The sequence below is a fragment of the Rhodnius prolixus genome, unplaced genomic scaffold (genome assembly GCF_049639745.1).
Source record: "Rhodnius prolixus isolate KJV_2025 unplaced genomic scaffold, Rpr scaffold_36, whole genome shotgun sequence".
In the NCBI taxonomy this organism is placed as follows: domain Eukaryota; kingdom Metazoa; phylum Arthropoda; class Insecta; order Hemiptera; family Reduviidae; genus Rhodnius; species Rhodnius prolixus.
Window position 1 is genome coordinate 854517 of NW_027411639.1, and position 12630 is coordinate 867146.

Here is a 12630-nt window from a genome sequence, read left to right on the forward strand (position 1 = left end):
GACAGAAGAGTGAAGGTGCGTGAGATTGCTAGTGCTGTGGGCATCTCGAATGAACGGGTACATAATATTTTGCATCAACATTTGGACATGACAAAGCTATCCGCAAGATGGGTGCCGCGATTGCTCACGCTTGACAAAAAACGAAATCGTGTGAAGTGTTGCAAGGACGGTTTGCAGCTGTTCCAGAAGAATCCGCAGGACTTTAAGCGTCGTTTCGTCACTGTGGATGAAACATGGATACATCACTATACTCCTGAGACCAAAGAACAATCTAAACAATGGGTTACCAAGGGGGAATCTGCGCCAAAAAAGGCGAAGACCGTTCCTTCGGCCGGAAAGATTATGGCGACTGTCTTTTGGGATTCGCAAGGAATAATTCTCATCGGCTATCAGGAAAAGGGTAAAACTATTACAGGTGCATATTATTCATCGTTATTGGACCGTTTGAAAACCGAGCTGCAAGAAAAACGCCCACGATTGGCCCACAAAAAAGTCCTTTTCCATCACGACAACGCACCAGCTCACACCTCAGCAGTTGTGGTCGCAAAATTAATGGAAATAGGGTTCCAACTCGTTTCACATCCCCCCTATTCTCCAGACTTGGCTCCCTCGGACTACTATTTGTTCCCCAATATGAAGAAATGGCTGGCGGGAAAAAGATTTTATTCAAACGAGGAGGTGATTGCAGAAACGAATGGCTATTTTTCAGACTTGGACAAATTCTATTATTCGGAAGGGATCAAAAAACTAGAGCAGCGTTGGACGAAGTGTATAAGCCTAAAATGGGACTATGTTGAAAAATAAAAAAGGTTTACCCCCAAAAATTAAGTAGGTTTTATTTTTGCACGGACTTTTCAAACGACCCTCGTATACATATACAAATGGCTGAAATTACGAGCTGAAGTATTAATGAATTGTTGGGTACTTGCTGATTGTGTACCTTTTGACGTTTAATCAACTCTTATATTTAACTTTTTAAACTGTTTTTGTTAAGGAGATATTAAGAAAAAGAGAAATTAAAATGGAGAAAGAAGAAGTAAATACTAAATCTTTTAAGTCAATTTCTAATTTAAATAAAATTTTTAAATACTAATGTCCATTTCCAATAAATGCGATATGTTCAGTTTTATGACAGTCGAAATTTCATTAATTTTTAATTCTTAAATTTATTAAATGTCGGTTACTTTTATTTTAATTCTAACTCTGCTAAAAATAATTAGTATTTGATATCAATCAGAATTTCATTTTAATTTAAAACTGTAATAAAAGAATCTCTCAAAGTGAAACAAAAAAAAAAAAAAGTACTAATAAAATATAGAATCAACTTACGGATGAATTCCTTCTACGTCAAAATAATGGAAGATAATTCGTACTCTATGATTATCGGACCCATGGAAGAAATAATGACATTCAGTGTCTCTTGGATAGAGTCCAGGAAAATTTGGACTGGTAAATTGTCCTTCCAATGATGCGCCAGCTCTATACCTGAACGCACAGGGATAATCGTCAACTTGTTCACCACTACGTATTCCAAAATCTGGAAAAAACAAAAAATTAGAAAAAATGTTACACTAATTTTGCAAAGCTGTGACAGTAATGATGGTTCCAATTAGAGGTAATTGAGGAGTTACACTAGCGAAGATTGGTTTCGATCAATAAAAAGATTCCATAAATAAAATAGTAAAAAGCCAGTGCTGACCTGACATTAATTATAATTATTATTAATATTATTTATTTATTTATTTATTATATTATTATTTAATCATTAATTATTATTATTCCTTCAATGAATTGTTATTATTATTGGGTGAGTTGGAAGCTATTTACAATACCATACAATTACAATACTGAACGTTTGCTTATAATTAAGAGTTCATTTTATTGACCGGCTTCAACATAAATAAATCTACAATTTCGAAGTCCAAATGTTATTTTACAACCTTGGAAATTGCCTTTCATTTGGCTCTAACGATAGAGGTGTATCGTAGCCCTTGTTAAGAATTTAAAACAAAGAATCTAGCAGTACACTGTCATTACTATGGTCCTTATGGGAATGCAGTTGAAGAGGAAAGTTTAGGATACAGTATTTCATCCCTCTCACTGACTAGACTATCTCTTACCTGCACTCTAGTCTCCACTACTTTATTTTGTACTTGTTGGATGGAAGTTCCCAGTGGACTTCAGCTCTACAAAACACTGGCTGAATGGTCTTTCTAAAAGTTTACCCAACTAATCAGGAGATATAAATCTCTAGTTTCTAATGATGTTTTCCTGAATGGTCAAGAAGGACGTCTATTAAATTATATATAAACTGAAATAAGAGAAAATGACCACGTAAATTTATTTAAAAGCGATAATATTGGAAAAGTATAAACTGATGTTGTAAAATGTTTATTATATCCCATTTTAACAAACATCTGTTTTGTGTATAAAAGAAGAAACAAAATTTCTTTAACCAGATAAGCGTGGAATTTAGTTTTAAAATCAGACAATGACGTGTACACAAGTAGAACGCAGGCGAAAACAACCAAAAGTTTACATCGTCATAATAAGTCACTGCAAGCGACTTTTTCTGCACTCTCTGGGGCTTGAGATTACCAGAGCATTCTGTGCAATTTCAAAACCTTGCACCGCTTCACTTATGCATTGTTCTAGTTAACTAGGGATGCAAGAGCTTTTACAAGGAAGAAAAGGGGCTTTGAATTCTGTGCAAAATGAAATCATGCTCTTACTGAGGTCTGAACTTCTATCTAAGGTAAAAACGGGCATTGCCCAAGGGTTGAGAGCTTCTATTTGTGTGCGTAATTCCCAATCTCTAATGCGGAGACCAAACATGTACCAACCACTTATCATTTGGCTGACTACCCACCGCAGTTCTATTGGTAAGATAAAGGAAACATCCCGCCAAATAATATTCTTATTGTATTTTATTAAAATTTCGAGTTTTTATAGTTAATGGCAATTTTATATTTTTCACAACGAGTAATAGAGATTTGATTTGACGTGTATGAAATTAAGAAGTTTTTTCATTTCAAGTAATCTTAAAGAACATACTGGTGGTTATCTCTCAGTCGACATGAAGACAGCCGTATATTTGGAAACATATATTATATCAGTATATTATATCAATACCTCCTCTGGCCTTCGAGTGTCTGAGGCCTCAAGTTACAAACTAACGATTGCTTCACGATCAGACAGGGTAATAGATAGCTTCTTTTCCACACTACCCGTTCACTGATAACCTGCCTTAATAAAAAGTAAAGGCTCAGAGACACATTAAGTCAACACTGCTACAGCAAAATGTGGGTAGCGAAACATTACTTGCCAGGTCAAACCTAATTTGTTCAAGACAACATCACCAAAACTTGATTAGACCTGAATTTTCTTTTTTATATACTTAGAAATGTTTCTTAAAAAGAACTTATATACATAAATGTATGAATATAAACTGCATCAAGGAAATAGCGTCTTGTAGGAAGAAGATAATGCATGTGAATATAGTAATGTATACCAGCGGGTAATGTGTCAGAGATACGTTAAGAAGGGAAGAATATAAAATGTTACGGGTATAGCGGGGAATATAAAGCAATGAAAGAGGATGCTGTAAGTGGCAGCGTAGTCGTGTGCCCATCTACGAGAAAGAGAGGGAATCTGCCCCTCACTGATAGTAAAGCAGATAACACCAAGACTCACTGTTACACTCTGTTGCCATATCCAAAGAAGTTCCCTAGATAGTTCAAGTTTAGGTACATGAGCGAGTGGAAAACCTTTTTCTTACTTTTATGTTACTTTCGATGTTTCTAAACGATTCCTGCTTTTCCGGCCTTCTATCCGTTCTTAAATCAAATTTCCTCGCGTTTTTTGGACTTTTCTTTTTTACTTCCTTCATTATGTAAAGAAATGATTATAATCGTTCAATTTAGGTATGTGAATTGAATTGAAGGAGGTGTTGAAGATTAAGAAATAGATTAATCTGAAAAGATGACGACTTTTTTTTTGCATTGGCTTTCGCCATCCAGCCAGCATCGTCTAGGTGCTTATCACTAGAATATCACTCACTCTCCATTCTTACTTATAAATACATTCGCTTCACACATTCATCCCTCTACTATATACAACTATTTACATACAAACTTACAACTAATGGATGGAGCAGTACTCTATATTCCTGCCATCCTTATACCTGTATGTAGCTTAACCTAAATTAAAATCACGTAATCCTTCTCTAATCATTTTCTTGCATTCATTCTATAACTTTTAAATACATTCATATTTCATTGCTAGCTCTGCTACAGATTTAAGCACATAACTGTTGGTGGAGAATATAATGTCTTCGTAGCGAAATGGTGCATCTAAATACCTGTATAAGTCGTCAAACATTCGTTTCATTTCTACCATATAACGTGGACATATCATTATTATACGATGTTTGAAATCCTGCTCCTCATTGCAATCTACGCAAAGAGGAGAGGACCTTTTGTTGATCCTGTGAAGATACGATCCGCACACAGTGTGTTTAGCTCTCAACCTGCTTATTGTCGTAACAACCCATTTATTAGTGTCAGTTCCCTTAAACCATGGTTGTCTAGGCTCAGATTCGCCAAACACTGTTATAAATGTAAGACCAACAGTAAAATGATTTTACCTTAAAAGACTACTAGATCAACGATCAAATCTTTTACTTAATAACAAACGACTAATTTACAATTCTATACTAAAACCCGCCTGGACGTACGGTATTGAACTGTATGGTTCAACGAAACGCTCCAATCTTCACAGAATTCAATCACTTCAGTCTAAAACTCTCCGCACTATCATTAACGCTCAATTTTACGTTTCAAATCTAACTATCCACACAGACTTGGAAATTCCGTTTGTAGGTCCAAGTTGCACGAACTCACTATAAAAGTTTTCACCAGAACTTGCACTCTCATTCCAATCCTGTTGTCCGCCATTTATCATCTCAACACCTTCCAGATGATCCTCCCAGGCGATTAAAACACCCAGCGGCCTCGCGATTTTCTCTCTTCTGAAGAGAGTAGCTAATTCTGGGAGACGACTTGGGGAGTGTTATCACTGGGTAACTTCTCCCCTCACTTAGTGAGTTTGTAGTGGTGACAGTTATAGTCGTAGTGTATCTAGCGCTGGTGTAACTTATTTTTATCATCAACTCGATTGTTTTCTCCCGTCCCTTCAACTATATTTTCCGCACCTACATTTTAAAATAATGTAAAGGAAACTAGCTTCTAATAAAAGGGATAAAAAGTAAGAATAAGACATAAGCAACACGAGGAATTTCTCTGACAGCCGTTCTTATATCATATTATCTAATTCCCATGTAAGGCCACATCTTGAGTATGGTTCAATAATTTTGGGTCCGTTTTGCAAGGTACATATGGCTTCTATTGAGGCTGTTCAGAACAAGTTCTTTCCGTGGTTTGCTGACCGTTTGAAAATCCCTAAATATAATGTTATCTATTCCAATCTACAGCACACTCTCAATATTCCTCCATTTGCCACCAGAAGAATTTATTATGATATCTCTTTCCTCTGCAATTCTTCTCCATTCTCAAATAGACTGTCCTTACCTTCTTTCTCTAATATCTTTTAGTATCTCATCCCATACTACACGACATTCTACGGCGTTCAATGTACCGCACAGAACATTTATTTATTTGTTGTTTTTGTGGTCTTTGTTTTTTGTGAGTTAGTTGTGTGTTACAAAACGAATAAAGCGTTTTTAGCCAGGGTCTGTGTGTTTTTTAAATCAGAATATTACAAAATGAAAAGTCAAAGGAAGTTCAAACACGTTGATTCGTTTAGAGCTATTCGGAAATGATTTTCCCATTTTAAATTTTGGCGAAAATAGCTTCAAATATTTTCTTTACACTATCAACGAATTTAATCTGAGATATTAAGAAAAAGAAAAAGACTTCAGTGAATTAAGCATTAAGTGAAAGTGTACCAATTGGTTAACGTCATACACAAATTAGGTTAAGTGAATTAGTAATTACTTTGAATGAGTATAATTATAATGAGAGCAGGTAGGTTCTAATGTAAATTAAAGGTAAAGTTGGCTGCAAATTCAACTGAAATGATTTCATCTACATTTACTTACGTAGTGGTGATTGACAGCAATACAATTAAATTAATCAAATTTGGATAAGAGAGTTGCTAGAATATGATCGTAATCCATTAGATTAATCACACTGGAAATAACTAGGGTTTCTTTGCACATAATGTTAAGATATCCTCTCTCAAAAGGCAGCCTTGCAGCTCGCAGTATTCATTACTTTCTCTACTTTCACTAATGTCTGTAATAACGTAGAGTTCCATCTCATTAAGAGCACGTTTCTTTCTGGGGTAACTCTAAAATCATAAATACTAAATTTAACTTGTGTCTTTTAATATAATTTCATTGCCGTACTACTCGTATTCTGAAGCTTAGAACTGATATGTGATAACCAAATGGTGAAACACTTTTGTCCAGTTTTGAGTGGTTTTCGGCGGAAATGCTTTGGGATGGATGCGATGGATAGGGCTCAGTTTCGATTGCAGCGTCTCACGTGTTTGTAGAGAAATCTGTCTGACCGGAACCGTCGTTTGGGTAAGAGGTGTTAGTTTGCCGAAAACATGATACTACACATGTAGTAGAGCAACGAATTGTCGTGAAATTTCACATGATACTTGGTAAAACCGCTACTAAAACTTGTATTTTATTAAAAGAAGCTTATGGCGATGAATATTTATCACGTGCTCGAGTTTTTGAGTGGTTCAAGCGTTTCAAAGGTGGCCAGAGAAGACGTCGGAGATGATCATCACCCGGCACGCCCTTCCACTTCCAAAACGGATGAAAATATCGATAATAATTAATCAATATTACTACCGTGAGGTGTTTGCTCAACTCCGTGAAAGAGTAAGGAAAAAACGACCCGATTTGTGGAAGAACAAGTCATGGGTTCGCGCCTGCGTCTGTCAAGATCCCAGTTTTAGGCCATCCGCCTTATTCGCCTGACATGGCCCCATATGACTTTTATCTGTTCCCTAAAGTGAAATCTGCATTAAAAGGAACACGATTTCAGTCCGTTGAAGCTGTGAAAGAAAAAGCGGCACGCTTCATGCAGGAGCTCACTGAAAAAGACTTCCAGCACCGTTTCGAACAATGGTAAATTCGCATGGAGCGTTGTAGGGATAGGGGAGGGGTGTATATTGAAGGTGATAATAACTAAATATGTATTAATTCAAAATAAAATGTTTTACAGCAATAGTCTCGTTATTTAATTGCCACACCTCGTATCTTTGATGAAGCCCTGCATAAAAATTGGAGAAGTAAAAGGAACATTTGAAAAAAACTGCAATCTTATGATGAACTAAACTTTTGTATGAATGACTTCTGTTGGATTTAATATTAAGTGTGAAAATATATATTGAGAAGTGTGACGTAAGTGATTGAGTGAATAGTAGGAAGTGAAAAGCTCTCCTGAAGCACTCATTGATTAATTACATAACGATATATTTATTTATTCACAACGAACAATCATGAATTTCATTAAGAAATGATATTATGAATGAAGAAATTATGAATTAGGGGTGATGATTTGTCTGCTTGAGAGGTAAGCAAGGGTAAATATTTGGAAAGCGTGGTTATAAAAACGCTGTTTCTTGAAACTCAGTTTCTACTAAATGCAGATGGGCGCAAATTCTTTAGACTGCATTGAACTCCAGATAGTTCCCGTCTCTTAAAACCAGTTAAGCGTGGAATTTAGTTTAAAAAAAAAAAAAAAAATCCACAGTGTGCGGGATTAAAATCAGACAATGACGTGTATACACGTCGAACGCAGCGGCAAAACAACTAAAAGTTTACAACGTCATAATAGTCACTGCAAGCGACTTTTTCTGCAATTTCTGGGACTTGAGATTACAGAGCATTTTGTGCTCATTCAAAATCTTGCACCGCTTCACGTATGCATTGCTCTAGTTAACTAGAGACGCAAGAGCTTTTTTACAAGGAAGAAAAGAGCTTTGAATTCTGTGCAAAATGAAATCATGCTCGTACTGAGGTCTGAATCTCTATTCAAGGTAAAAAACGGCATTGCACAAGGGTTGAGAGCTTCTATTTGTTTGCGTAATTCCCAATCTCTAATGCGGAGACCAAACATGTACTAACAACATCATTTGGCTGACTCCCGCCAACCCTCTCCGTATAAAAGTCTTGGCAGTTCTATTGGGTAAGATAAAGGAAACATACCACCAAATAATATTCTTATTGTATTTTATTAAAATTTCGAGTTTTTATTGTTAATGACAATTTTATATTTTTCACAACGAGTATTACTCGTCGAACGCACCGTAATAAAGATTTGGTTTGACGTGTACACGTCAAACACGCTTAACTGATTAATCTTTCTGATGTGCTGGAGTGGAGGGCATTCCTATCTTCTTGCTTCTTGTAGAGTGAGACATAGCTATTTTTTCTCTAGCGTTATATTATTTCTTGTCTCTAATCTTCTTCGGGCGTCTTCTACTTCCGTTGCAGTTGTCACTATCGAAATGCGCAGTATCATTTAACACTAAACCTACCGACATTTATGCATAATTATTCCTACCGTGACCGGTCAAATGACCGGACTTTAAAATTACTTAAATTTCTTATTTTAGAATGAAGATAATAATTATTTAACAATGAAAAAGCGTCGTTCCTTTTGTTTAAAAATAAATCTCGTAGATTTTAATCTTTTTTGTTTCATTTTTTATAATTATAGGCTTCTCAATTGCACATTTCCCGCATACTTACTTATTACATTTAGGACAGCATTTTTTAGTCTTATTGCCTTTGCAGTATCTTATTTGGCTATTTTCCGACCACTTGTTCGTGTACTAATATTTGTCGTGCTTTTGCAATGGTAACATAAAGTTTTGCTTTGAAATTTCACTTCCGGTAGTTTTTGATACACAATCCATGCATTTATCCCTGCTAAGTCTAGGATATTGAAAACTATTTGTTGAGGCCATCTCCGAGATTTTCCACGGTTATATTTCTTCCACGAGCTGTATACATTTCTGATAATTTCAGAGCGACAAACTCCCCAAGCGGAACTATAGGTTCTCTGCTTTCACGTTTTCCCAAAAATGGAAAGCCTTTTATTGCATCGAACGCTAGCCAAGATTTGATACCAAATTTGTCCGGTACTGTGGAAATCTGCATCTTGACTTTGTTGGGAACAAACGTCCTTGGAAGAGATAAATGCTCTTGGTTAGAACAGTTTTGACTGTTCTCAACGAATTTGTTCCAAAATTTAGAAATCAAAGCCAATTTATCGGTTTGTAAACGATGATTTCTTTGATCCAATCGAATAAACCTCGAAAATTTCCGTCTATACATTTCTGCTCATAGTGTTTGAGAAGAATGCCCGTCCCTATTTTTTCTTCCAGTGAAAAGGGCAATATCGTACATTTTTCGCCTCATATGCACCACATGCAAACAATAATCCGATAAATGCATTATCAAATTGAGATTTTGAGAGAATTCTGTTACAAAAATAAATAAATAAATAAAATAAAATATTAAATAATAAGTAAATAAAATGAAAATATTCAGCCGGTCAAATGACCGGTCGCGGTAGTTAAGACGGACTACAAATTTTTCTCAAAAATCAAATATTAGGAAAAGAAGTGAATATTAAAAAAACAATTGTATACATATTTTAGGAAAAGTCGTGAAGTTTAATGGCGGTATGATGACGCTGTAATTAGAAAATGTAAATCAAATTTAAAAAACAGTCAATTGACCGGCCGTGGTAGGTTTAGTGTTAAATAAAGTTTACCTGAAGTAATTAATCTTATTTATTGAATTGTACCAATCGTATTCGAGATAGTACCACTTCCATCAAATAGGAGATACGCCAGACGAAGACAGTTGACTCAGTCCTAGTTAAGGAGAAAATTCTGCAATACCAACTCACAGATGCACTCAATGGTACATATTTAAATAAAAATACTATTATTTTGGTTAATTGAAAAAGTTTATTTTTTCCCAAAGTCACTAAGAGATCTGTCAACGTTCCGAATAATCTAGAACAGACAGCACTTCACAGAAGAAACATTTACCCTCGCTAAAACCTAGAAAAAAGAGAGAGATTTGCATTAATCTTTCTGACTCTCCCATTGCTGACAAGGTTACTCTATCCTCAAGAGACAATCTCTCCACTTTATTCATCGATTTGAACACTGAAACAAATGCCTTCAAATCCGAAAATTAGAAACTCCGCTATCCTCTCAATTCTTCTTGATAAATAATCAATTCCAAAAATGAAAGTAAAAACGTCTCAAAAAATCTTAATTTTAATTTTTGTTTAATGTTTCTTCTAATTTGTTAACATTATTTTTATTTGGTAACTCATAATTCTCCCCTGGTACAGTTGTAATTGATTTTACAATGGTGTAAATAGAACGTTGAACAGTGACATTCCAATAAATGTTACCGTAGGAAATAATTTAATAAAATGGAATTTTAAATATCGTATTCCACTTTGAACTTCAATAAACACTATTTTTTATTTATTTATTTTGTAATTTACTCCAGCTCTAAATGCACTATTTGAATAATTGCCATCATTGAAACTACGACACCCTCATTAACTGAGGGGAGAAGTTACCCCAGCGGTACCACTCTTTAATTCATCTCCAGGGTTAACTACTCTCTTTGGGGGATCAACAAAAGGTCCTCTCTTCTTTGCGTAGATTGCAATGAGGAGGAGGATTTCAAACATATAGTAATGATGTGTCCATGTTATGTGGTAGAAAGGAAACGAATGTTTGACGATATATACAGGTATTTAGATGCACCATTTCTCTATGAAGACATTATATTCTCCACCAACTACTTCTATAGTAGAGCTAGCAATATGAATGTATTTATGTATTTAAAATTTATAGCCGATTAGAATGAATGCAAGAAAATGATTAGAGAAGGATTACGTGATTTTAATTTCGGTTAAGCTATAAGGATGGCAAGAATATAGAGCACTAATCCATCCATTAGTTGTAAGGTTTATGTAAGTAGTTGTATATAGTAGAGGGATGAATGTGTGAAGCGAATGTATTTATAAGTAAGAATGGAGAGTGAGTGATATTCTAGTGATAAGCACCTAGACAATGCTGGCTGTACGGCGAAAGCCAATGCCAAAAAAAAAAGGCAAAAACTAATCTCTTCAGAAGAGAGAAAATCACGAGACCACTGGCGTTTTAATCGCCTTTGAGGATGATCTGGAAGGTGATGGTGGACAAGAGAACTGGAATGTTTAAGTTCTGATGTAAGTACATTTGGTTGATAGATGTTGTAAACTCCAGGGTTTCGAAAAGTAGAAGTTTTAGTCACAGGCAGATGAGAAGAACGAAGTACTAAGACATAACGAGAGAATTTAAAAAATAAGATGCATAAGAAGTCTTCATGTTAACACAAATCAATTCAGGCAACATGAATGGCGGAGTAGTATGCTACATTTCTATTACGTAATTTTGTATCTATCTCTTTTACGGTCATCTTTATAACAAAAAACAAAAAAATCCGAGAGTAAGGAATTGGAAAGTTAAGAAACATTGTTTCAATTATACTCATCTTCTAGTGCATGCCATTGCCACTTTAAGGGGTGAGAAGGTGAAGCATAACTCAATATGTGAACTTCAAAGTTGTAAAGATGTTAAAGTATTTAGCCACCACACGTTAGAAATACAATCTCTGTGTATATTTAATTAAATTCAAAACTATAAACTACAGATAAGTTTTTTTTGCTTCTTTTTTTTGGCATTGGCCTTTGCTTCACACATTCATCCCTCTACTATTTACAACTATTTACATAAACCTTACAACTAATGGATGGATCAGTCCTCTATATTCCTGCCATCCTTATAGTTTAACCGAAATTAAAATCACGTTCTCCTTCTGTAATCATTTCCTTGCATTCATTCTATAACTTTTAAATACATTCATATTTCATTGCTAGCTCTGCTATACTCGTAGACTTAAGCACATAGATGTTGGAGGAGAATATTATGACTTCGTAGCGAAATGGTGCATCTAAATACCTGTATACGTCGTCAAACATTCGTTTCCTTTCTACCACATAACGTGGACATATCATTATTATATGTTTGAAATCTTCCTCCTCATTGCAATCTACGCAAAGAGGAGAGGACCTTTTGTTGATCCTGTGAAGATACGAGCCGCACACCTCGTTGTTCGCTCTCAGCCTGCTTATAGTCGTAACCCATTTATTAATGACAGTTCCCTTATAAACCATGGTTGTCTAGGTAACTGATCTACCATAGTTTTATAGAATCTCCCTTTATTACCATTACTGTTAATGTATCTGCCATTTTTGTAGTGCTGCTTTTGCAATTGTACATTTGATATCGGTGTGTGTACAGAAAAGTTCTAAATATCTAAGTCCCTTGACTGATGTATACTTATCTAATAATATAAGGAAAGTTTTTCATTTGAAGAGAACAGATTTTTCAGACTAAAATAACTGTTACAGCAAAAGCATAAGAGGTTCCTGTGTACCCTGTTTTAGATTGTATAGACCTAAAACACTTCGCTTCTTTACCATTATTACCACAATTTTTTATAAA

General features: G+C 35.1%; 1 protein-coding gene across 1 annotated transcript in view; it reads right to left on the reverse strand.

Annotated features, from left to right (window-relative positions):
* The window catches only part of LOC141462340 (suppressor of lurcher protein 1-like), a 71512-nt gene that overhangs the window by 42051 nt on the left and 16831 nt on the right, over positions 1–12630 (reverse strand). Inside the window, exon 3 of the mRNA XM_074144129.1 lies at positions 1330–1537. Coding sequence (XP_074000230.1) covers positions 1330–1537 — 208 coding nt within the window. The remainder of the gene's footprint in view (positions 1–1329; positions 1538–12630) is intronic.